General features: G+C 41.2%; 2 protein-coding genes across 4 annotated transcripts in view; one reads left to right on the forward strand and one right to left on the reverse strand.

The window, feature by feature from the left end:
* Pus10 (pseudouridine synthase 10) overlaps window positions 1-4,026 on the reverse strand; it is a 77,347-nt gene extending 73,321 nt beyond the window's left edge. The window contains exons 1-2 of one of the 3 annotated variants that reach the window (XM_059275288.1): window positions 3,584-4,026; window positions 5-145 (exon numbers count right to left, since the gene is read on the reverse strand). In XM_059275288.1, the coding sequence (XP_059131271.1) occupies window positions 5-130 (126 nt within the window). In that variant the 5' untranslated portion in view covers window positions 131-145; window positions 3,584-4,026. Of the gene's footprint in view, window positions 1-4; window positions 146-2,865; window positions 3,277-3,332 lie in introns of those variants that run through there. The other 2 variants (XM_059275287.1, XM_059275286.1) reach the window with 2 other exon arrangements.
* Window positions 3,386-24,400, forward strand: Pex13 (peroxisomal biogenesis factor 13). The gene is made up of 4 exons (XM_059275292.1): window positions 3,386-3,570; window positions 14,238-14,932; window positions 22,313-22,438; window positions 23,632-24,400. The coding sequence occupies exons 1-4, from the start codon at window positions 3,473-3,475 to the stop codon at window positions 23,928-23,930; spliced, it is 1,218 nt and encodes a 405-aa protein (XP_059131275.1). The 5' UTR covers window positions 3,386-3,472; the 3' UTR covers window positions 23,931-24,400.
* Window positions 24,401-26,959: the final 2,559 nt, after the last annotated feature.

Genomic DNA, 26,959 nt, shown 5'->3' on the forward strand with positions numbered 1-26,959 from the left:
ATACCTTGGATGGGCGTCTGTAAGGTGCATGAAGATCCACACCACACAATCTGAAGATACATCTTGGACAGGTACCAGAACTAAACAACAGCTGGGCCACATGCTTGTTTTCCTCACTCAGTGGAAACATACTGAATAATTATAACTAGAAAAAAGAAAAACAAAATGAACAGTTTCAGGATTTTACTGCTACATACAAATATGCCCTTAAGAAAAACTAGCTTTCATTTGAAAAACTCTGTTTTACACTTTTCAACAATGCTTGTTGTATCTATATTCTAAAATATGAACTTGACTACGTGAGTATGTGAGTTATAGGGAAGATGAACAAAGAAAGTCAAGCTCATTCTGGACATGACAGTAAGAACTTTCAGACACCAGGCCTGGGGACCACTCAGGATTGCCTGTGTAAACCTTTCAAGAGAGTGCTTAAAATATGAGAACATACTCTATTAAAAAAAAGAAACTCTGTGTGGTCAAGGATTTACTTCAGTATCTGAATCCCTTCCACCAGCTCACTTAATCTGCTAGTTTAATGTCAAGTAAAGATTCTGTGAGGAGCTAAAAATAATTATGTAAAATGCACTTGTAGTTTCAGTACACAAGAGGCCAAGGCAAGCGGATCACCATGAATTCAGGACCAACCTGGGCTTAATAGGGAGTCAAAGCCAGTCTGGGCTATGGAGTGAGACTCTGGAAAGGAAGGAAGGAAGAGAGGGGGAGGGACAATTCCCTAATAGAGAAATGCTACGGAATAATCCTTCTGTACACTGTGAGGATGTGTTGCTAACATTGTTAATAAAAAGCTGATTGGCCAATGGCTATGCAGGATTTTTGGTGCAGAGAAAATGCTGGGGAGAAAAAGGGTGGAGTTGGAGGAGGTGCCATGAGACCACAGAACAAGCAAGATGGAAAGTACTTACATGAAGTAAAGGAGACTTGGGGCAGCACACAGATTAATAAAAATAGGTTAATTTAAGTTATAAGCACTAGCTAAAAACCAAGCCTAAGCTAACAGCCGAGCATTTATAATTAATAAGTCTCTGTGTGGTTATTTGGGAGAGAGCTGGCCAGACAGAAAAACTTTAGTGTTAGTTAACATCAAACATTTGATTCAATACAGAATTAACCTTTAATTCAAAAGAGAAACAAATACACCTTTTTCTAAAAAAAACAAATCAATAAGCTCTTTTAAAGGACACTTCACTGTGGTGGTATTGTGTTCCCCCCCAAATATTGTGCACCCTAATAAACTTATCTGGGGTCAGAGACAGAACAGCCACTAGATACAAAGGCTAGAAAATGGTGGCACTCACACCTTTAATCCTAGCACTCCAGAGGTAGAAATCCCTCTGGATCTCTGTGAGTTCAAGGCCACATTGGAAACGGCCAGGCATGGTGACACACACCTTTAATCCCAGAAAGCGAGCCTTTAATCCCAGGGAGTGGTGGTAGAAAGCAGAAAGGTATATAAGGCATGAGGACCAGAAACTAGAAGCATTTGGCTGGTTAAGCGTTCAGCCTTTCGAGCAGCAGTTCAGCTGAGAGCCATTCGGATATGAGGACACAGAGGCTTCCAGTCTGAGGAAACAAGACCAGCTGAGAAGTTGGCCAGGTGAGGTTAGCTGTGGCTTGTTCTGTCTCTCTGACCATCCAGCATTTCACCGCAATAACTGGCCCCGGGTTTGATTTTATTAATAAGAACTTTTTTTTTTTTTTTTTTTTTTTTTTTGGTTTTTCGAGACAGGGTTTCTCTGTGTAGCTTTGTGCCTTTTCCTGGAACTCACTCGGTAGCCCAGGCTGGCCTCGAACTCACAGAGATCCGCCTGGCTCTGCCTCCCGAGTGCTGGGATTAAAGGCGTGCGCCACCACCGCCCGGCAATAAGAACTTTTAAGATTCATGCTACACTTCACAGTGAAACCTTACCTCTGGACCTAGTTAACAATGTTCAAATTTAGGCTCTTTGTTTTGGCTTAAAGACTGAATGCTATTTCTCCATAGTTCACTAGAATAAAGGTGTCGTGCAAAGCCAATAAATAACAATCACAATCTCCAGGCTCTGAAAAGTTCCCAGACCTGTTGAGAATTGCCAAACCTCCTGTCCTGAGTGATTTGATAAAGTCTCAAACAAGCAAAACCCTCGTGAGTGTGTTAATAATCAAAGTGTGAGAACTGTAAAAGGACTCAGTGCCACTCTCACCGAGCAATACTCCAGTGACTCCCCAAGCACGTTAACATTAAACGGACATACACCTTGAAGACGGTTATTTCATCTCGATGTGATAAAATGGTAGGATTTTGTAAAAAGAAATCAGTTGTGACCTCGGAAAACAAGCCCTGAGAAATACCTCTCACACTTAAGTTTTTCAACGTGGATCTCCGCTGTTAAGACTTTCGCTGTTTGTTTCCTTTACAGAAAGAACTCGAAAGTTGCAACAGAAGCCCCTCCCAGGTATCAGAATGTCTACAGGGATTGACTTCCTTTCTCCACAGGCCACATTAACTAGCCCAGCCTCATCAAAAGGAGAGGAAAGGCTAATTTTTTGTTTTTACAATTACAAAATAATAATAATAATCGAAAAAGGGAAGAAAGAATAAAGCACATGGAGGAAAAAAAGCAACCCTGAAATAGTCTGCGTTTCTCCCATAAGATCTGTGTAACTGCATGACCACATGCACAGGCGCGGTTCCTCCTGGGACACAGGCAGGAGAGGCATGGGAAACGCTCACAGCCCTTAACTCTCTCTGCTAAGGTCCTAGAAACTTCCCACTCACTCCACCTGGCTAACAAACAAAAAGGACTCCAGCCACACCTTTTTTGCACCCAGTCCCTAACCCCTCACCTCATACTTCCTCGGCCTTACCTTCTCCCAAGAGACTGGAGCCAAGATTTAAAGCCTTTGGGCCGTGGGTGGACCGGGGAAGACTAAAGACAGAGCACCTGCTGCGCTAACAGTTCTGTTCCCCAAGGAAACGAGAGCTTTAGAACGAAAGTACCAGGCCTTTCTCGAACGGACTGCGTGAACGCCCCCTCTTGTCTGCAGGGCGATCTGTAAGGCCGGCGGGCTTGCAGTCCTGCACTCAGGCTAGCTCCGCGAACGCACACAGCAAGGGGTTTCACTGCTAGCCCAGGGGTCCACCCGCAAAGAAGCCTCCGTGGGACTCGGCATCTAGGGCGTATTAGCTGCTGCCGGAAATGTCGATGAGCCCCTACTCAAATTTGAAACCCAAACTAGGGAAAATAAAAAAGGAGCGTTCCGTCCCCCTCCCCTCCCCCGACCCCCATGGATTAGATGCCCCCTTCCTCCCTCTCATCTCAGCTTAAGCGGACCACAATCCTTGGCCTGACGTCAGGCGTGGGCGGGGTGGAGGGCTCGGCGCTCTTCCCGTCGCGCCTGGCAAACGAGGCGAGCCTTCGCCTAGCCGGCGCAGTCGCGGCCCTGAGCCGTAGCGGACGGAGCAGGCGGAGAGATGGCGTCCCAGCCGCCGCCGCCCCCGAAACCCTGGGAGACCCGCCGCATTCCCGGGGCCGGCTCCGGCCCGGGCCCAGGCCCCGGCCCCACTTTCCAGTGAGTGCGAAACCTTTGGGACGCGAGTTGCGGCCGGGGCGGGGACCTGGCAGGAGGCGGTTGAAGCCGTTATGGGGGGAGGCATCGCCTGCCGGCCGCCGGCCCGGACGAGCGCCGAGCGGCTCTCCGAGGCTGACATCTGCTGGCTGTGCAGCCGCCGCGAGGTCTCCCCGGGGCGCCCTGCGGGCTTCACGGGTGCCGGTGCTTGAAAGAAAAGCGGCGGCTTTTTATTTGCGGGACGGGGGGGTCGCGACAGCCTGACCGGTCTTCAAAGCTTCGAGCTTGGGTCTGTGGCCGAGCGCGACGCCGGCCCTGCCTGGACGAGGATTGGGAGCAAAAGTCATTGGAAAGGCTGTTTACAGCCTCTCCAGAACTTGGTTGAACGCCCCAAAGGTCACTTTTACGCAACCTAGAACCCAAGCTTATACCCTTGGCCTTCTTGTCCAGCGTAACTCGGTTAACGTTTCGGGTTGAGAGTTGAAAGAACAACTCTTAAAACAAGAATTCTAAATCTGCGGGTGGCCTTTGTGTGCCAGATTGTGTGTGCGTGTGTGTGTCTGTCTGTCTGTCTACGGCCTGTAAAGTTTTTATATGCTGTGATTTGAATCAGTAACAAATGCGTCTGCAACTTTTAAAGGTTTGCAACAGAATTAGAGTTTCACGAACCTATGTTTTCTTTTGCATAGATAGACATCTTAATCCAGGCGACGTGATTCCAGGGCCCATTTGTATGTTCTTTTCTGACATGTCAAAATCTCAGTATAGGCCGGGCGGTGGTGGCGCACGCCTTTAATCCCAGCACTTGGGAGGCAGAGCCAGGTGGATCTCTGTGAGTTCGAGGCCAGCCTGGGCTACCAAGTGAGTTCCAGGAAAGGCGCAAAGCTACATACAGAAACCCTGTCTCGAGAAAAAAAAAAAAAAAAAATCTCAGTATATTGGAGCTCTTCTCTGCTGTTGCGGAATCTGGTGATCTTTTAAAAATTGCGTGTGGGAGCCCATTTTTAGGTTTCCTAGTGGCTTTACCCTGCAGGTCCGCATAGAGAGCATGGTTGGACCACTGGGCCTGGGTGCAGGTGTCTGAGATCTGCACTTGGCTGTGCTGGGGGGAGGGGGGTGTATTTTGCTCCACCCCTTGGCATTCCTTTAAATACTCTAGGGCAGAGCCAGTCAGGCCCTCTCCAGGCTGTCCTGTATTTTCCGTTTCTCCCCCCTCTATCCTTCTAACTAATATTTTCTGCTGGTCCTACTCAAGAGTACTCTGGGGAAATGTGGGGATGGTGGGTACCCCAACCCCAACAAGTGCGTAAACACTTGGACACAGTAACTAATAGATTCAAATAAAGTGGCAAACCGTATGTATTTATTAAGCCAGAGCAACACTTGTATTGGTACTTTCATTAGAGTGCGTCTAAGTGTGTTCTTTTGCCTTAGATAGCTACCCTGTCAAACGCCTATCACCTAAGATAGGAGTTTGGGGTTTTTTGTTTGGGGTGTGTGTGTGTGTAAAGCAGTAAATTTTATGATTGTCTTTTCTGTATCTACTTACTTTTACTTTCAGTATGCAAATACGGGTTATTCCAATAATGTTGAACTTATCTTGCATTTTTAAGTGAATCTGCCTAGCTTCCTTTTTTTTAATGTACTGCCCTGAATTCTGTATTATTTTAAGGTCTTTATTTATATTCCTATGTGAAATTGAATTTAAAGATTATACTTTTTGTCTTTATATCTGTTTTATAACTTGAGAAAATTTTGCATTGAAAAAAATGTATTGAAAACTTTCCATTCTATCCCTTTATAGGTAGATGGTTTTCTCTTTAAGGTTTTATATGCCTAGACCCTCTTTAACATAATTATATGCATATATCTGTATTTTTTCCATCCATGTCAGTAGCTACAGTATTCAGTAGCCAGAGTGTTTAAGAGTTCATTTATTCAATTTCTTCCTTCTATCTTTCTTCCCAGACAAGTGTCTTGCTTATGGGGCCCAGGCTGGCCTTGGATCCCGGTGGGCTTCCTCCTAAGCTTCCCAAGTGTTGGGACTTACAATCACCTTGTATTGCTTGAACACTATCCCATCTATTAAACCAGTGGTTCTCAACCTTCCTGATGCTCTGACCCTTTAATATGGTTCCTTATGTTGTGGTGACCTCCAAGTATAAAGTTATTTTCATTACTACTTCATAAATATAATTTTTATTTTATTTTTTTTATTATTTTTTTATTTTTTTGGTTTTTCGAGACAGGGTTTTTCTGTGTAGCTTTGTGCCTGTCCTGGAACTCACTTGGTAGCCCAGGCTGGCCTCGAACTCACAGAGATCCGCCTCCCGAGTGCTGGGATTAAAGGCGTGCGCCACCACCGCCCGGCTCATAAATATAATTTTGCTGCTGTTGGAAATCATAAGTATTTTTTTTGGGAAAGGGGTCATGGCCCACAGGTTGAGAACCTCTGCATTAAACATTGTATCAGAAAATATTTCTCGTACAAGAAGCATTATCTTTCTTTCTAACTTTTCCTTTGAGGCAGGGTTTCTCTGTGTAGCCCTGTCTGTCCTGGAACTTGCTCTGTAGACCAGGCTGGCCTCGAACTCTTCCAGTGCCTCTGTCTCTCATGCTGGGATTAAGGGTGGGCGCCACCACCAGGCTTTTAATGTGCCTTGAACTGTAAAAATGCCTACTCTCTGGTTAGCAAGAAATCTGGAGATCACCTGTCTTGACATCAGGAGACCTCCTTTTTTCCTGGCTTTTTGTTTTCTGTTAGTTCTTTTTGATCATTTCAATCATCCTTGTCTTATTCTTGCCTAAGCATATGTCCCCTGCTGTCTGCGTTCACTAGTTTTCTGATTGTTTTCAGCAATAAACTGTTTTAGGTCTCTGTATGGTTGTCTTTGTATTATTCTGGGTTGGAGTCCTAGGAATACTTAGGTCTGACTTAATGAATTTAAGAAAAATTTCACCCATTTTTTTTTTCTTAGAATATTGCTTCTGCTTGCCTTCCCCACCTCCCGCCTCCCACCCCGCCTGATTTTTTTGAGACAAGGTTTCTCTGTGTAACCACTGTGGCTACCCTGGAACTTGCTCTGTAGACCAGGCTGGCCTTGAACTCACAGAGTGCCACCACACCTGGCTTTGTTGTCCCTTTATATACTCCCTCTTTTTATTTTTATTTCTTATGTTTTTGTCTTTTTGAGACGGTCTTAATAAATTGCCTAGGCTGACTTCAAACTCAAGATCCTCTTGCCTCAGTCTCCCAAGTACTGGATTATTTATGTGTGTCTGTGTGTGTGTGTCTCTCTGTCTCTCTGTGTGTGTGTGTGTGTGTGTGTGTGTGTGTGTGTGTGTGTCTAGAGGCCAGAGGTCAACCTCAGGAGTCTTACTCTATGACTCTCCACCTTATTTTTTGAGACCGGGACTCTTCACTGAACCTGGAGCTAGTCCATTAGGCTAGACTGCTGGCCCAGAAGAGCCTGGGAACCTCCTGTTTCCCCATCTCTGGGATTACAGGAACCTACGTGCTAAGGATCCAAACTGCGGTCCTCATACTTACACAGCAAGGACTTCCTTCCCACTCAGCCATCTCCCCAGCCCTAGGCCTTCATTTCCTATGTATCCTGTATCCTGTTAAACCAGTCATTGAGTTCATAGATTGAAAGGTTTGGGGGTTGTTTATGATTTCCTTTGGGTCCAACTTTATGTCTTCTATGATTTGCTAAGAAATCCTCATCTTTTTTTGTTTTTAATATACTAAGCATAGTTTAAAATTTCCATTTTCAGGATTTCCCTATAGATAGGAATTCTTTGTATTGTCTTATGTTGCTTTTTTAAAAAATATATAATTTTGTCATCATACTGGCCCATTATTTTGTAAATGGGAGCTGAACCTTGCATACAGGTATTTAAGATGATTTGAGACCTAGGAACTGTGTCTTCCTCCAGAGACTTATTTCTGACCAATTGTCAGGGTTGCCGTAGCAATCTAGGGTTACTTTATCCAATCAAGGATCGAGCTGGTTTGAAGAGCGGTGTTTAGACCAAGGCTGGTTTATTTCCTCTCAGTCTTTTTCCTGTAAGGCCCCAGTCTGAGCTGTGATGGTTTACCCTCCTGCTTAGGACTCTGCACACCGCTTTGTGTCCTTTACTTCTTGTCCCACGTATTGTCTTAAACAGCACTAACCAGTTTCCACCACATCTCTTCCTGGATTAGCAGCCGGCCCTAGAGAAAACCGGAAAATGTTAAACTCTGAATTTGTTTTTCTTCTTAGATCTTGACTTTAAAATTCTCAGTACCTTATTCTCTAATATATTTATATTATAAATGTAAAAATATTTAAGCAAATATATTTTTCATTTGTGACCCTCTTCAACCGGCTTTTCTAGTTAGTTGCTTCTAATTAAGTCTGATTACACAGTCTACCCTTAGCTACAGTTCTCAGGTCTTCCTCTCCCCTCAATTTACAACAACTGGTCTTCTTCTTGTGTTTACTTACAAGGCATTCTGTAAAGCTGTGGCATCATGTCTAAGATTCCCAATACATTTCTTCACATTTACATGGTTTTTATTTCATCTGTTTCCTTTGGTTTTTTTGAGACAAGGTTCTTCCTTGGCAGGCCTGGAACTTGCTGTGAAGACTGGCCTCAAACTCAGAGATGCACCAGTCTCTGCCTCCCAGTGCTGGTATCAAAGGTGTGCACCGCCGTGCCCAGCTCATCTGACTTTTTTAAAATAGATAGTACTCTTGTGTCACTGATTGTCTTAAATATCTAGAATCTTTGCTTTGGGCTGTTAAATTGTTTTTTCCTTTAACTTTATTTTCATTACTGATTTTTGTTAACCTGGTATCTTAGCTTTTCTTTTGTTTTCTTTTTTTACTTCATGTTTATGGCATCTCTAAAATAGGAATTTTAGAATTCCTTTCTTGCACATGTTTTCTCTCTCTGCAGGTAGTTTTCCTGCTTCTACCTGTGTGCACCTCTGGCACCCAATCCCCATAAGAACCAGGTGTAAAAACAGTGGACTAGACATTATACACTGACTGTGAAGTTACTTTGCTTCCTGGGCTTCTTTGTGTTTATTTCCGACATTTTCTTACATAGAAACAGTACTATGTATCTGATAGTCTGCACCTCCCGCTCCCTCCGGGCACCTCCAACACACCCCATCTCTCCGTGTCTCTTTTGTGACCAGCTGAGCCCTGCCTGTTGGAATGTGGCTGATACTGTTGGCTCATCTTGGGCAGGTTGACACAGCTATGATGGGTTCCTGAGTTGTGAGGCCATGGCAGGTCTGGAGGACAGCATTTCACGGCACTCCTCTCCATCCTTGGCTCGCACATTTCTCCCCGCCTCCTCTTCCCCAGTGTTTCCTAAGTTTGTAGAGCAAGGGTTGATAGAGAATAGAGATGTCCTATTTAGGGCTAAGCAATCCATAGTCACTTATTCTCACTTGGACCAGTTCAGAGTCTCTGCTCTTGACCACTGCAGAGACAAGCTTCTCTGGCTGAGGAGGGGCAGCCCTATGTGTATAGACACAAATGTTTAGAGGGTAGTTTACAATGTGTCTATTTAGCAAAGCCAACAGTATCAGGTGTGTGTCTGTGTGTCTGCTCCCCCCCTCTCCCCAGGCCTTTGATCTGACTAGCCATGGGCTTTTGACCAGATTTTTAGCACCAGACATGAATTCCTTCCTGTGTAGCAGGCCTCTAAGGCCTCTAATCCAATCCAAAAGTGATTGGTTACTCCTTGCTGTTGTTTTATTACTGGATATATCTTGCCTGGCAGGTTAGTATTGTAGCATCCCAGGGTCACTGCTGGGTAATACCACTGATGGGTTTTCTCCCCCCACCCTCACCCCATGACCTGCATAACATCATGTGGCACAGAAGCTAGTGAGCAGGGAAAAGTTTTTCAGTCAGTTCCAGCTTGATTTCTACATATTCTGCAACCAAAGTGTGCTGCTCTTTAGCAATAAGATTTTACTATCTAGTTCTAGAAGGCGACCAAGAATAATGGCAATCGCCTGTGTTGTTCTGGGAAGGTACGTAACTTTCTTTAAAAAAAAAAAAAAAAAAAAAAAGGAAAGAAAGATGGACAGCAGATTCTATAGTATCTTTTTTGGCACCAAGGACCTGACCCTTAGCCTCAGTGAACTAGTTTTCACTTTGTTATTCCTGGTTTCCTGACTCACTGTGCTTGTGGTTCCTGACACAGAAGTCAGCAGGCCTGTAGCTCATGGTGTCCCGTCTGTGTTTTGTTCTCCAAGTGTACTGTGTTTATCTGTATTAAATCTTAGTGCGTCAGCTTTGCTCCTACGCTTTTGCTTTGGAGCAGAACTGCTTTGTCAGAGCCTACAGTGTGTGGCTTGCTGTTTGGCCCTTCTCAAGTTTTATTTCCTTCTTAAATATTGGATTCAGTTGTTTGTTTGCTTTCTAAGTAAGATTTCTAGCAACTTGTTTATAATGTTAAGTTAAAGCTTTATCCAGGCATCAGATACTACCATTTTGTAATTAGACGTGAAATGTTTGATATAAACAAGGATCATGTGTGAGTGAGGAAGCACGCATCCAAGCCCATATGTGGAGATCAGAGTACTACTTTTGGGAGTCAGTTTTCTCCCAGTGTGGTTTTAGCATCTAACTGACATGATCAGGCTTGCAAGGCAACATTTTTATGCACTGAGCTACCTTGCCAGCCCTGATTGTCCTACTTTAGAATAGAATGGAAAGAAAAAGCCAGATACAATCTGTAAACTAATTAAATTTTGTATTCAAAAAACAGTTTTAAAAGACATTTCAAGGTAGCTGGAGAGATGGCTCAGCACTTAAGAGCACTTGATGTAGAGCTTTTGTAGAGGACCCAGGCTTGGTGCCTAGCACCTGCATGGCAAGTCATAACCCTCTGTAACTCTAGTTTCAAGGGACTCAACACCCTCTTCTGGCCTCTGTGGGCACTGAATGCACATAGTACATATACAGACAGACAGACAAAACATCCATCCACATAAAGTAAAAATGAACGTTTTTTAAAGACATTTGACTCTTTCAACTCAGTAATAAAGATAAATACTAAAAAGACTGATAAAAGCTCATGTAATGTGAAGAAAGTAAACTGTTGAGGTAACTTAATGGGTAACATGCCTCTCATCAAGGCTGATTGCTTCAGCCGCATCCTGGGATCCACATGGAGGAAAAGAGAACATAATGCCCACAAGCTGTCCTCGGACCTCCATGTGCACATCATAGCATGTGCTATTCACACACAAAACAAGTAAATTAAAAAATGGAAGTGAGTAAAGTATGTAGCTGATTCTACTGGTAAGATTTTAAAGTGGCCAAAAGGACATAAAAAGATGCCTAATATTATTACCCTTCAGAGATGCAAATCAAAGCCCCAGGGAGCTGGGTGAGGTGGCACATGCCTGTAATCCAGCGCGTGGGAGGTTGAAGCCAGAGCAGAAGTTCAGAGTCATCCTTGGTTTGGTAACAAGTTTGAAGCCAGCCTGGGCTACATGAGACCCTGTCTTAAAACAAGCAGAAGAACCACAGTGAGATGTTACTCCTTGCCATTACGTTGACTACTTAAAAATGCCACTAACAAGAATGTGGGGAATCCATAATCTTCAAACACTGCTGGTGGGAATGTAAAGTTATGGTATGGTTGCTTTGGAAACTAGTCTGGCACTTCCTGCAAAGGTAAGACATAATATTTAGTATACAACCCAGCAATTCACTATAGGTATAGACTCAAGAGATACAAAAGTGTCTTATAAATCTTGTGTATAAGTCTTCATTAGTGGCATTACTCAAAATAGTCAAAGCATGGAAACAGCCCAGATGTCCCCCAACCGATACACATGAATAAACATGCTTTGGACATAATCAGTAATGAATGCTCCAGAATCTGAAACTTCGTGAGGAATGACATAATGCCACAAGTAGAAAGTTTTCACAGCTGACATCAGGTGATAAGCTGAGGTTAAATGTAACATATACCTGTAATTCCAGCACTTGGGAGGCTGAAACAGAGGGACCATGAGTTTGAAGTCAATCTAGACAAGTCCTAAGCCAACCTGTAGTAAATAGTGAGATCTTGTCTCAAAAAGTAAATTAATTAAAAATTAAATAGGTATACTCACATGAGAGTAAGTTCAATGCCGTGAGTTCAAGGCCCGCCTGGGCTACATAGCCAGTTCTAGGCCATCCAGCATTGCAAGAATTTGTCTCAGAAACAGATGCAGGCATACTAAAACTTTCGTATGAAATTACCACCAGGTTATGAGTATAAACGTGTACAAAACACAAATACAATTTGTTTACTTGCATCCCATCCCCACAACACCTCATTATATATATGCACATGTTCCAAAATCTCAATCTGAAACACTTGTACTTTGAGGTATTTTGGGGAAGAGGTGCTCATCTGAACTCATACATTCTCCAGTGGGGTAAGCCTGGAGACCTGCTGAAGGGAAAGAAGCGAGTTACAAAACACAGGTACTGTGAGACTACCGTAGACCTTCATTATTTGTAGATTTCATATTTGCAGATTTGCCTACCCACCAAAGTTCATTTATAACCTCAGCATCAGTACTTGACGGCCATTTGTGTGCATGTATAAGACGTGGAGATCTTTCATCCCAGCTGCAGTGGAGTAAAACAGTGTTCAAGTTTACTTCGGCTCTCACCCTGTGAACACATGCCCATTTCATAGTCTGTTTAGTTCTGGGTTTTTCACAATAACAAATTGATTTCACTGTTTAAAATGGCTCCCAAGTGTAGTTCTCTCTAATATTCCAAAGTACAAAATGGCTGTGATAGGCTTTACAAAGGAAAAGTATGTGTATTAGATTTGTTATTGTGCTGATAGCCGTGAGTCATTGATACATTAACAGTATATCTTTAACAGAAATGCATGTAAAGCAAGTACATGTACTAATTGGTTGATGGAAATATGGCTTGAATAACAGGCATGGTGACACATGCCTTTAGTCCTTGTACTAGAGAGGCCAGCAGCTACACAGTGAGTTATAGGCCAGAATGGGCTATCTCAAACTAACAAAGTGGCCTGAAGCCCATAGGAACCTAAATCTTCGTATTACTTCCAGGAGTAATGATTAGGTATTAGTAGGATTAGTAAGTAGGTAGGTATAGGATTAGTTCATAAGTCTTTTAAGGATATAACCACCTCAATAACTAGAATCAACTATACATGAACTATCTGGAATAGACAAGGTCATAGAGACAAAGTGAGTTTGTGTTTAGCAAAGGTTAGAGATGGGAAAGTGGAAATGACTGCTAGTGAACACAAGCTGTTTTAAAACTAGCTTAGCATGACAGCAATGGGTTTCACTGTGATGTTTTCATATGTGTTGTTACGATTTGTCCTCGTTCTCATTGTCCTGTGAATTCAGGATATCTTTCAGGGGTAATGAAAGTGTTTCAAAATAAAATATAATGGTGTTATAACTGGGAATATTAAAACACACACACATTGAATATTATATTAAATGGGTCAGCTGATGGTAACTGAATTTTATTTCAAAGCTGTTTATTAAAACATTTCTAGGAAATGGATTAGTTTTAATATTAATTGAATAATAGATTACATGAAACTTAGTTTTCAGTGGTGTGTTAGTGGCATAATTTGGTCTGAAATATATTTTTCTTGAGAAATGTATTCTGAGATATTTAAGGGTAATATAGCAAGTTTAGAAGTTGTTTGGAAGAATTTCAGATGTTTCAAGAATTTGTGGACAAGAGATAAAAAGTAAATATAAGATGATAGTAGTTACTGAATATACTTTAAAAATATGTGTGTATTCTGCCAAGTTTTTTTTTTCCTTTTTAAATTTTTTCAAAAGAAAAGGTTGAGTGGAGGAAACTAAGCACAGCATGGAGACTATACATTTGTCCTTCTGTCCTAGGCTTGCTTAATCGTCTTTACTGTGCTGGTTGTAATAGAAAATAAGAATGTATTGTGGACACTAGATGCACTTAAGCATGTCACAATAGAAAAGCATTAAAACCTGGTGCCCATGGAGGTCGGAAATGGCTGTTTGGTTCCCTGTGACTCCAGTTATTAGAGTTATAGGTGGTTGTGAACTGTTGTGTAAGTGTTGGAAACCACATCAGCTCCTGTGGAAAAGCAGCCAGTGCTCTTAGCTGCTGAGCCATCTCTCCAGCACCCAGCATACAGACTTTAAAGTCATTAAGCTTAAAATGGTAAAGACAGTTTTTTAAATAAAAATATACAGTTCTTAGTTGCTGAGCTATCTCTCCAGCATACAGACTTTAAATTAAGCTTAATATAGTAAAGACAGTTTTTTAATAAAAAATATAGTTTTTTAAAAAAAGGAATTTTCACAGCAAGTTATATATAATTTAAAAGAAATGGAATTTCTAAAACAAACAGAAAAATACAGTAGCCATAATTAAAACTTGCTTATTGAACAAAAGATTTATTTTGTGCCAGGCGGTGGTGGCGCACACCTTTAACCCCAGCACTCAGGAGGCAGAGCCAGGCGGATCTCTGTGAGTTGGAGGCCAGCCTGGTCTACAGAGCAAGATCCAGGACAGGAACCAAAACTGCATAGAGAAACCCTGTCTCGAAAAACAAAACAAAACAAAGATTTATTTTGTGCTTAAGTAACCCAGAATTTTCTTGCGTTTTAGATCTGCTGACTTGGGCCCTACTTTACTGACGAGACCTGGACAACCAACACTTACCAGAGTGCCCCCACCTATTCTTCCCAGGCCATCCCAGCAGACGGGGAGCGGCAGCGTCAACACTTTCAGACCTGCTTACAGTTCTTTCTCTTCTGGATACGGAGCCTATGGAAATTCATTTTATGGAAACTATAGCCCTTACAGTTATGGATATAACGGTTTGGGCTTTAACCGCCTCCATGTAGACGATCTTCCACCCAGTCGGTTTGTTCAGCAAGCCGAAGAAAGCAGCAGAGGCGCGTTTCAGTCCATTGAGAGCATTGTGCACGCATTTGCCTCTGTCAGCATGATGATGGACGCCACCTTCTCAGCTGTCTATAACAGTTTCAGGGCTGTCTTGGATGTAGCAAATCACTTTTCCCGGTTAAAAATACACTTTACAAAGGTGTTTTCCGCCTTCGCATTGGTTAGGACTATAAGATACCTGTATAGACGGTTGCAGTGGATGATGGGTTTAAGGAGAGGCTCTGAGAATGAGGACCTGTGGGCAGAAAGTGAAAGAACTGTGGCCTGCCTTGGTGCCGAGGACCAAGCAGCCACCTCAGCGAAATCCTGGCCAATATTCCTGTTCTTTGCTGTTATCCTTGGTGGTCCTTATCTCATCTGGAAACTTCTGTCTACACACAGTGATGAAGTAACAGGTAAGAATAATTAAATGAGCCGGGCATGATGGCGCACACCTTTAATCCCAGCATTCAGGAGGCAGAAACAGGCAGATCTCTGTGAGTTCAAGGCCAGCCTGGTCTACAGAGCAAGTTCTAGGGCAGCCAAGACTGTTACACAGAGAAACCCTGTCTCAAAAAAAAAAAAATATATATATATATATATATATATATATATATATATATATATATATATACCAGCTTCAGAACCATATAACAGTCTCACACGTCAAAAATGGATTTGTTAAATCATTCAGTTGCATTTAGTATTTTAATATAATTATACTTTTAGTTAAGAGCTTCAAAACTAGAAGAGGAATACTTATGTAACAAAGACAGGCTTGCCGATTATTTATTCAGTTTAATAGTACACACTAACCTAACTTGTTTACAGAGTACTGAACTTGGTGCTGTGGAAATATATAAAGATCCAAAGGGTATAATCCCTATTTTTCTAAAGTATCGTTGAAGGAGAGTCGTTAAGATAATATCAGGCAGTTTTAATAAGGCAAAAATAGGGCACAGTAAGGCAGAAGCAGAAGCAAGTCCGGGTCTGACTGTAAAACCACAGTGGAGGGGCGAAGTCAACGTTTTTGGCCATGGTAATGAGGAAGAAATGGCAGCTGAATTAGCTTTTTGATAGCTTTTAATTATTGTAGGAGGAGGTAGCTCACTGGCACACATGCAGCCTAGGGTCCAATCTACAGTACCACCAAAAAGAAAAAGGAAGAAAGGACTATCAAGCAACTACAAGCAGGTGGAACAGCTTGAACAAAAATACATGGGCAGGAAATGTGAGGCCTGGCCAACAGTTGTCTTTATACACAGAAAGAAAGGATAATTAGAAGTAGATTGAAGGCTAATGATGAGAGAAAGATCTTAATTGCTGTTATGAAACTTAATTTTCATTTGTAAGGAATTGGTGATTTTTTTATTGGTAGTTTTTGTGTTAAACATTTGTAACATAAATAGTTTTCTAAAGAGTTCAGACTGGGGATTGGAGGTATAACTCACTGCTAAAGTGTTTACTTGCTTACATGTATATGTAAGGCCCTAGGTCTGTTGCCCAGCATGAGAGAGAGAGAGAGAGAGAGAGAGAGAGAGAGAGAGAGAGAGAGAGAGAGCGCAATAACAGTTTGTCCAAAGAGTTTGAGATAGATCCAGATTGAAGCAAATTGCAATTAAATAAATGGTAAGATTTATAAAGGGTTGGATCGTGTTTAGTATCTAGTAACCTGTTTGGCACATTTTAAAAAAGGTTTAGCCAGGCGGTGGTGGCGCACGCCTTTAATCCCAGCACTTGGGAGGCAGAGCCAGGTGGATCTCTGAGTTTGAGGCCAGCCTGGTCTACAGAGTAAGATCCAGGACAGGCTCTAAAACTACACAGAGAAACCCTGTCTCAAAAAAAAAAAAAGAAAAAAAAAAGGTTTAATACTTACTAATTTGAGAAGTTAGATTGGATGAAAGAGATTGAAGACCTAAATCAGGGTATGTGAGGAGCAGGACAAATACAGTGGGTTGGTTGATAAGGCAAAGAAGGAATTAAAATGTCATAGACTTTTAAACTTGAGTTATTATGGATATTTTATTAAACAGGTATCCGCTAAATGCCTAATACAGGTCAGTTATAATCATAGAAGATGGATATAAAGCATGTTTTGTGGCAGTCTGGTGGGAGGCGATAAACAAAACATGTAGTGAGCCAGAAAATAGTAAGTGCTGCAGGAAAGAGAAATAGTCAAGGAGGACATTGGGGTATCATGGAGGAAAGAAGAGTGGGGAGGGGCTGTAGTCCTTCAAATATTTAAGAAGGGCCTTCCTGAAAGAGGTGAGCAAAGAAGCCCTCTAGCTACTGGAGACAAGTTCCAAACAGTAGAACTTCAAAGGTATTTCAGGGGCAGTACACCTAACATGATAGATGAACAGCAAGGAGTCGGAGTGCCTGGGGCAGTGTAAGAGCAACTAGCAGGAAATGGAGAAGAGGAAAACAGTGGTTGGGCTTATGTTGAGTTGATGTACCATTGGGCATTCAAGTGGAACTTGACAGAGTTTGAGAAGGGGGTGTGTGTGTGTGTCTCATTCTCTAGCCCAGACTTTAAACTTGGAACAATCCTCCTGCCTCGACCTACCACATGCTTAGATTACAGATATGAATCACTGTGATGGGTTGCAGAAAGCACTTTTAAAGGCAAGTGGGGGTGGGTGGACAACAGGCATGCACACACACACACACACACACACTGGGGGGTTGGGGGAGAGCAGACAGAGAGCTTTTAGATGGCTAGCCTCCAGCCTGACAACTTGACATTAATCTCTTGGACCTACCTACATGGAGGAAGGAGAGAAAAAAGGCAGACCTCGATCTTAGGAAATAAATAAGATTTATGAGTCGTTCACATAGAAGTGATAGTTGAACTAGTGAGTGGGTATCACTGCACTAGAGAACTCAAGGAAAGAAGACAAGATAGAAATCACCTAGAACAGGAAGAGCCATGTTATTGCTGCATTCCAGAAGCAAAGGTGAGAAGAAGAACCTTCAAGAAGGTTGGTGAATACTGCTCCATAGTAAGATGAAGGACTAGGTAGAGATCAGATTTGGCAATTAGAGCACCTCAAGCTCCAAAACATACTTGTGGTGAAGTGGAAGGGAAGGTAAAGTTTTTGAGGTGGGAAGGTGAGCAATGAGTAGGAGAGGCAAACAACAGGATCAGTGTAGTAGTTTCCTGGTTTCCGCCCCATGCAGACTGGACTCGGGGCCTTACTTACAGTAGTCAGCCGGTGAACTGCGTTCTTAGCCCTGCGTTGTCTGTTAAGAAATTAGATCTCTGGGGGCTGCGGTGGCACACGCCTTCAGTCCCAGTACTTTAGAGATAAGGGCAGGAAGATCTATGTAGCTAGTTCCAGGCTAGCCAGGGATCTATATTAAGATCTGAACTCAAAAAAAAAAAAAAAAAGAGGAGGGGGAAGGAAGTTAGATCTCATGATGTTTTTAGGCCAAAGGAAAGGGGTTAAATGGCATGGTGATGCCCATACCACATAATCTCACACTGAGAGAGGCCAGCTTGGCAGACCGCAAGTTCCATGCCACCTGGAGCTACAAAGTAAGATCCAGTCTCAAAAAAAAGGGAAGAATGGAGTGATTATAGATTAGGGATTGGTGGAGGAATTAAGTAATGAACCCTTTTTATAGGAAAGAGGAGAAAAATGTGCCACAAAGAACCAGGTAAAAAAGAAGGGGGATGTCTTTTTCTGAGGTAGGTAGGTAAGTAGGACGGACGGACGGATGGACAGACAGACAGACAGACAGATAGATAGATAGATAGATAGATAGATAGATAGATAGATAGATAGATAGATGGATTTCTGAGAAGCAAAATTGAAGAAATTTGGTTCTTATAATTCAATTTCCCACTGCTTAGAGCAGATTTCCACAAACCGGCCTCTGCTAACTCTTCTCAGTTCCCACTGCGGTTGGCATGCAATTTAAGACTACTGTTTATACTTTTCAGTAACCAGAAGAAAGAATATTTGTAAAATCAGAAGACAGGCTGAGGAGATAGATGAATCAGTAACGGGCCTGCTGCACAGACAGGAGGACTTGCTTAAGTTTAGATCACCAGCACCCAAGAGCCTTGTGTGTGTGACTCTAGCACTGGGGTGGGTAGAGACAGCTAGATCCCTGGACCTAGTCTCAGCCAGCCTATCCAGTCTGTGAGCGCCAAGTTCAAGGAGAAACGTGGTGTCAAAAAACAAGTGATAGAGGAAGATGCCCAGCATCAACCTCTGACCTACACGCACACATATTCTCTCTCTGTCTCTGTCTCTCTCTCTGTCTCTCTCTGTCTCTCTCTCTCTCTCACACTCACACACACACTATTTCTCTCTCTCTCTCACACTCACACACACTATTTCTCTCTGTCTCTCTCACACACACTCTTTCTGTCTCTCACACACACACACTTTCACACACACACACACACACACACGCACACACTCACACTCTCTCGCTCTCTTGCTTTCCCTGTCACACACGCTTTTTCTGACATGAACACATAGACAACACACATTTTAAAAAATCAGAAGAAATTTGGCATGTAAAGATTATAGGAAATTCAGATGTCAATATTAATAAAGTTTTATTGAAATATAGCTATACTTACACATTGCTGTGGCTGATTTTGTGTTGAAACAGCAGAGTGACTTGTAGAAATTTTATGTGGCACTGTAATTGCTTCATGCTTCTGGTCTGTATACTACAAATCTCCAAAACTGTTACGCTGTGGCAGCATATAGAGTGCCACATATATTGTTACACTATTATGGTGGTTTGAATGAGAATGGCCCCATAGTCTCATAGATTTGAATACTTAGTCACCAGGGAGTGGTACTATTTGAAAGGATTAGGAGGTGTGAACTTGTTGGAGTAGGTGTGGCCTTGTTGGAGGAAGTGTGTCACTAGGGGTGGGCTTTGAGGCTTCAAAAGCCCAAGCTAGGCCCAGTGGTGCTCTCTTTTTGTTGCCTGCGGATCCAGATATAGAACTCTCAGTTACCATATCTGCCTGCGTGCTGCCATACTCTCCCCACCATGAGACTAGTGGGCTAAACCTCTGTAACTGTAAGCAAGCCCCAGTTAAGTGCTTTCCTTTATAAAGTTGCCATTGGGCTGGAGAGATGGCTCAGAGGTTAAGAGCACTGGCTGCTCTTCCAGAGGTCCTGAGTTCAATTCCCAGCAACCACATGGTGACTCACAACCATCTATAATGAGATCTGATGCCCTCTTCTGGCATGCAGGCATACGTGCAGGCAGAACACTATATGTAATAAATAAGTCTTTTTAAAAAATCCTTTAAGCTGGGGCGGTGGTGGCACAAGCCTTTAATCCCAGCACTCGGAGGCAGAGCCAGGTGGATCTCTGTGAGTTCAAGGCCAGCCTGGTCTACATAGTGAGTTCCAGGAAAGGCGCAAAGCTACACAGAGAAACTCTGTCTCGAAAAAAAAAAAAAAAAAAAAAAAATCTTTAAAAAAAGGAGTTGTCATGGTGTCTCTTCACAGAAATAGAACTAAGACTTTGTATTTTTTTTAAAGGATTTGTGTGTGTGTGTGTGTGTGTGTGTGTGTGTGGTGGTGGCACTGTGCTGGTGTTGGGAATTAAACCTAGACCCTTAAGCATGCTAAGCTAGTACTCTACATCTGAGCAGTGTCTCATACTAATTTCATGATGATGAGTTTATCCATAGCACACAAGAAGTGAAAAGGAAGAGTAAACTTGGAGAGTTAAACTTTAAAGACACAGTACAGTGAGTGTTGGTAAAGTACTGTGTTTATTATACAATGACACAATTGCTGTGTTAAATGAATACCGTTACCAAGCTTTCCTTTGCTAGCCAGTGGAGGAAATCTTTATTGATAATAATTATTGCAGCAGCCAAGGAAATTGATCAGAGACAGTAAGTCTGCTTAAGACTGTTAGCCTGCCGATGAGAACAGGTTCTTACGTGTCAGAATGACATGTCAACTGAAAACAAGACAAGAAGGCTGGTGTGTATGGGTGGTTTAGTAGCAGAGCTGGTTCTTAGCGTGCGCAAGGACCTGGTGTCAGACCTCAGCACCCCGCAAAAGAAGCAAAGGGCGAATTATTTGAGTAGCTTTCTCTGGCTTGTGATAACCCAGTAGATCCTGATACTTCTCAGTTGCTTGAGAAGGCAATGGTAATTTGAGGTAATGATATAGTTGGCCACTGTGAATAAAATATACAGTACGACTATTTTCAAAATTGAAGCAATAATTTATTACAGCCTGAGGTATACTCTAGTAAGATATATTGCAACTGATGATAAGAATGTAAGTGGGCTGGGCGTTGGTGGCGCACGCCTTTAATCCCAGCACTCGGGAGGCAGAGCCAGGCGGATCTCTGTGAGTTCGAGGCCAGCCTGGGCTACCAAGTGAGTCCCAGGAAAGGCGCAAAGCTACACAGAGAAACCCTGTCTCGAAAAACCAAAAAAAAAAAAAAAAAAAAAAAAATGTAAGTGGAGTCTAAAAATGTTTAGTTAAACAAAATTTACAAATCTTTCAAGAACAAGCTTTTTAAGTGTATGATTATTCATTGTTTTACTCAGCAACAGAGAATATTAGATATTATTAAGCCAGTAGTTTCAGTGGTAAACTTTCATCTGTTCTTATGAGATATATATATATATATATATATATAAAACAATTGTCGTTGTATTAAGTTGTGTCAAAAGCTGAAGTGGGGACAGGAGAGAGGGTGCAGCAGTTTAGAGCACTTTCTCCTTCCCCAGAGAACGAATTCATTTCCCACCACCTACATTGGTGACTGACTCACAGGCGATCTCTTCTGGCCTTGCTGGAACCACAGACGTGTGGCATACTCATACCCATACACACATACATATAAATAAAATACCTTTTTAAAGGATTTTTTTTAAGTAGAAGTTGGAAATACTGACTTTGACTTGTTTGTCTTTTGTTTTCGTACGTGGCAGAGTCTCATGTACATAATGAAAATAGAAGACAGATTAGTTGGAAGACCAAGGGGGTCAGCAGCAATAGGAAGGACAGGAGGATGGGGTTGTATATATCAACGTGCATTACAGCAATTTATGAAAGTATCATAATGAAACCCATTATTATGTGTGTGAAATAAATAAGTGAGATTTCCCCCTCCTACTGGTTTCAAATTTCAAACTACAATGCCAGGATTAGTTTTGGACTTCCAAATGCAAAGGAAATATCGTCTCTGTAACTGTGTAATTGAAGAGCTCCCACTATTTGTCATTTGGAAGTGATTAGTCAGCAGTGTATTAACATGGTTCACAGCGCAATCTGTCCACCTCCCAAGTAATGAATGTAATCAAACTTGGATGCCCATGAAGTCTTACTACCAATTAGCGTTCACAAATGAATATTTGCAGTTTAATCCAAAATAATTGAAATATTATCCTCCCCCCAAATATTCCTTTGTTCTTGGTAGACATGCACTGATTAAAAAAAGAAAAAACTTTTTGAATTTTGTCCCAAAAAAACCATGAAACTACTTTTTCTTTCTTGTTATATAATATTCCAGGAAACTTCCCTCCTGGCCTTTAGGACATAAAATGTGTACTACTAACCCTGTACAGGGAAAAGGAAGAAAATCGTCAGCCCCTGGCTGAAAGTAGGGGAGTTTAAGAAAAGGGAAATATTCATAAACATTTTTTTAGCTCAGTATTTGCTGTGGGATTTCCGGTAAGAAGGGAGACCTGTCCACTTGGCAAATGAAGTTACACAGTTTACAAGCCATAGCCAAAGAATATCTGCATGTTGCAAACTTTATTAACCGAATCTTAATTTTGTTTATAGACAACATCAACTGGGCAAGTGGTGAGGATGACCATGTAGTTGCTAGAGCAGAATATGATTTTAATGCCACGTCTGATGAAGAAATTTCTTTCCGTGCTGGTGACATGCTAAATTTAGCCCTCAAAGGTAACAAATCATGAATACGTTGTAATTATCTTGAATTTTTAATACTTGTAAAGGTAGTATTGGAAACTGAGACAACATGACTTTACTTACTAGTTAACTTGGAAATGGTTACCAGAATTTTGCTTTTGTCAGGTTTGGGGGGGGCGGGGGAGGGGTTGGTTGATTTTTGCAGGGAAGAGATTGAGACAGGGTCTCATACAGTAGCCCAGGCTGGTCTGGAACTCACTATTAGCCCAGGCTGACCTCAGACTCATGGCTGTCCTCCTCCCTCAGCCTTCCAAGGGCTAGAACCGCAGTGTGCCTCCACTCCCATTGCCCTGTTTTTCCCTCCCACCCTTGCTTACCCACCTTACTCTTCCTAACTAGTCCCCTCCTGATATTATGGACATGAGACCCTGTGTCAAAAAACAGTAAAGTCAGAGAAAATACCCCACAGTGGTGTCCCAGCAACACTTCTCTATAGATTCTCTTCTAAATCAAAACACCTGAGTTCCAAATCTGTTTGTCCCTACACAGTATACAGTGTTAAAGTAACTCTGTTCATCCCTACACAGTATACAATACTAAAGTATTAATTTCTCTAATTCTGATTCAAAATATGAAAGACACTGATGGGTTTTTGTTGATTTGTTTATTTCAAGCAAAGTCTGAGTCCATGCTGCCTCAAACTTGTCATCCCCCTGCCTCATCCTCCTGAGTATTTACAGGTATATAGCATCATGCCAGGTCAACATTGATGTTAATTTTCAGTTTTTGAGAGAACTGATTCTCCTTACCCACTGGATGAAGCAACAGATAAAAACTTAATGTTCTTCAAGGTAGGACTGTTTAGTAAGTATAAAGTATACTTTATAACACTTGGTTTTTGCTACTTAGTATACTTTATTACTTTACTATAAATGTAAGGATGGAACTGAAGCTAGGCACACTAGCACAGGCCTATAATCCCTGCTGCTTGGGAGGCTAAAGCAGGAGGATTGCCAACCTGGGCAACTGTGAGATTCCCTCTCTTGTTTAAAAGAAAAATGGATCTAGAACGGTTAAATGTGCTAGAGTTGGCTTTTGAGTGTGCGTGCACATGCTACTTGTTTACATATGTCACTGTGAGACTTGGATTTTGCTTAGAATAGTTATCATTAATATTCTGTTGGCCTCCAAATTATAGTTACAAAGCTGTCTTTCTCTTTCTTCAGAGCGACAGCCCAAAGTGCGTGGTTGGCTTCTTGCTAGTCTTGATGGTCACACTACAGGACTGATACCTGCAAATTATGTCAAAATCCTGGGCAAAAGAAGAGGCAGAAAAACAAGAGAATCCAGTAAAATACTCAAGCAGCAACAGTCTGTTACCAACCCAACATTAATTAAAGGAGTCACTACTGCCAACTCTTTGGATGAACAGGAAGCTGCCTTTGAATCTGTTTTTGTTGAAACTAATAAGGTTCCAGGTGCACCTGATTCTACAGAGAAAAATGGAGAGAAACAAGATCTTTGATATCTTTCATGTTTTCGTGCAGGTGAACAATACTTTAGAGTACTTTTAAAAATTATTTCTTACAGAGAAATTAATTTGCAGTTGAATGAAAGCATTTGCTCATGGCTGTCCTAAGCATTTTGCTGCTAGAAGTTACTTAGTCACACACTAGCATGCTGGTCTAGTGATCTGGCTACACTTGGCCATTTATTGGACCGTGAGGACATTTGTTTCACCTAGCTTTTAGATTATGGTGATGGTTGTCAGTTTCATCAATCTAAATCCCTAGGCTTATTGGAACAGTAAATTTGATGAACAATGGAATACACAAGTTGCCTCAGAAGGGATCATTAATGCTTTTTAAAGTTCTGAGTTAATTGATTTGAAGTCTTCAAAAATTGAGTGATAACATCTACTTACAAGAACAGGCGAAAAGGCTGAATTTTTATAACCTTTTAAGTAAACTAAATAATAAAACTTTCTGATCTGTATTATGTCCAGTGTTGGATTTACTTTAGGTGATAATGTTTCTACCTGCAAAAAAATTGATCCTATTATCTTTTAGTATTTATAAAATTTACTGTTAGAAGGTCACTGGGAGTACTCTAAAGGAGATGGTTCTAGAATGAGGGTCTCTTAATCTCTTTACAGTGTAACTAGTTTTCATCCTGAGTAACGTCAGAATATATACAGTTTATTTCTTTTCCTCCAACTAAGATGTAAGTCTTTTAATAGTGCACTTAGTGATGCAATCAGTTCTGGCAGTAATGATTTTTAATCTTCATGAATTTTCTTCTTCAACATAGGAAAATTATTTTTATAAATTCCACAATCAGGATATACTTTAAACATTGAAAATGTGTCACACTGGGTAGATTTCTTTTAGATTTAGTTTTCACTACTGAGACTAAATAATTCGCTTGCTATTTCAAATATAGTATTTGACTTTTTTTTTTTTTTTTGGCTTAATGATTTAGTGTGTTTCATACAGTTTCCCCACAAAATTGGAAGATTCTTACCCTTGCTGTGAACAGACTACAAATTAATACTGTCATAAATATACACAAGAATACATTTACAAATACTGCTGAAAACTGTGGTTTTGATAAGTGATTTGTGTGTTTACCTTTCATACAGATGTGTTTATCAAATAAGTAAATCTAGAGCAGTTCATATTAAGCCATATCTAACCCAATATGTACTAGGCACAGAAGAACTAGACTTCTTGAGAAGGCCTGTTTGAAATGACAGTATAATAAGTGACATGTCCTTTTATCTCTCGAGAGAGGTGAGTCTTCATGGTACTTGTTTATCTCAGGCCTGTTTCCTGACACTGAGTTGGTGGCCTTCCACTCTACCACTGAACTGTGTCCCTAGCTCTCAAAACAACAAATATGAAGTTCAGTCTTCAGATGTCTAACTGCTCACATGTCTAAATGTTACTCTAGACATCTAGATTAAATAATAGTAATAAAATAGAAATGAAATGTTGAGTCGGCACTATTCAGATTTTTTTTTCTTTAGAAGATGAGCTTTAAGATAGGATTTGTGACTGTTAGCTGTATAGGAAAGAGAGCTTAGGCAAATAAATGACAAAGCGTTTCTCTTAGGGTCTTTATGATTTGCTGACTACACTAGATTACGGTGTTAACCTGATAGCTACTTGTGTCCATTTGTTAAAATTTTATAAAAGCAGTTGGAGGACTAGAAAGGCAGACAAGTTTTGCAGCCTTTTTTTTAATCACAGCAGACTGAGAGTAATTTTTAGAGAAGATGGAATATACTGGTCACAGCTCCAATAGTATTAATTTAGGGGTTTCTTTAAGTAGTGCTACCTCACAAGAAACTCCATTTTCAATTAACTAAATCACAAGTTACAGTAAGAAAAGAAGCCTCCAATTTTTTCCCTGTAGTTTGTCAGCTCGGAAAGAAAATGATACAAGGACTATGTTTTCATGATCTTCTTCAGGGACTTGACCCAATCTGTCAGTGCTTCACAATTATTCACTTCCCTGAGTACAGCTGATGTTTATTTTGTGTTTTCTTTAATGGAAAAAGGAACAAGTTACAGTTAAATTTTTATTTTTAATAGACTGTGAAAATACTTTTACTGGAAAAATAAAAATATTTTAAACTTAATTTCTTTTTTCAAGATAAATGTTCACTTGCAAATCAGAGTTAATATAGTCTACAGGGTTTGCGTGTGTGTGTGTGTGTGTGTGTGTGTGTGTGTGTGTGTGTGTGTGATTGTATATAGTTATGTTACTACAAGCCAGTGAGTCTTGTTCTGTTCTTTTTGAGTTAAAGAAAAATAGTACGTTTGCATTTGTAGAAAAATTATCTACAGGTGAGTTAAATAAATAAAAAAAAATCTTGAATTTAGATTTTGGAAGACTTGGGCTAGTGAAAGAAATGACTTAGTGGGTAAAAGCATACTTGCCACCATGCCCGACTTCCTGAGTTCAGTCCCCGGAACCCATGTGGGAAGAGTGAACCAACCAGAGCAAGCTGCCCTCTGACCTCCACAGCTGTACTGTGTCACAAACATGCACACACCAACTAAATAAAAATGTCATGGAGTTTGAAGACCTACATTCCAGACTGAACACTACTTACTCACTGGAAGTGTTAAGTCTCGTTAGTTTTCAGTTTCTTCATTGATAGCATTGAAGATAGTTGCCACATCAGCTTTTTATTGGAGCTTCCTTTTTTAAGGACATTAAAAAGTAAAATGGTGTTACAATTTTGTTTTTTAAGTTTTTCCTTATGCGCTTAAACATCTTACATCCTTTGTGAATGTCACAGAGTATTCCAGCCTAAAACCTCAGGTTCACATGTATTTAGTTAAGAATTAAATTAGGGCCTAGAGAGGTGACTCAGCAGTCAAGCACTTACTGTTGCAGAAGATCTAGGCTCAGTTCATCACATCCACATCCAACTGTAACTCCAGCTCCAGTAGATCCAAGGCCCTCTTCTGGCCTCCACAGGTACTGCATGCATGTGATGCATAGAAACTCATGCACACAAACATTGACATAAATAGTAAAAAA

Source organism: Peromyscus eremicus, chromosome 10 (assembly GCF_949786415.1).
Source record: "Peromyscus eremicus chromosome 10, PerEre_H2_v1, whole genome shotgun sequence".
Classification (NCBI taxonomy): Eukaryota; Metazoa; Chordata; class Mammalia; order Rodentia; family Cricetidae; genus Peromyscus; species Peromyscus eremicus.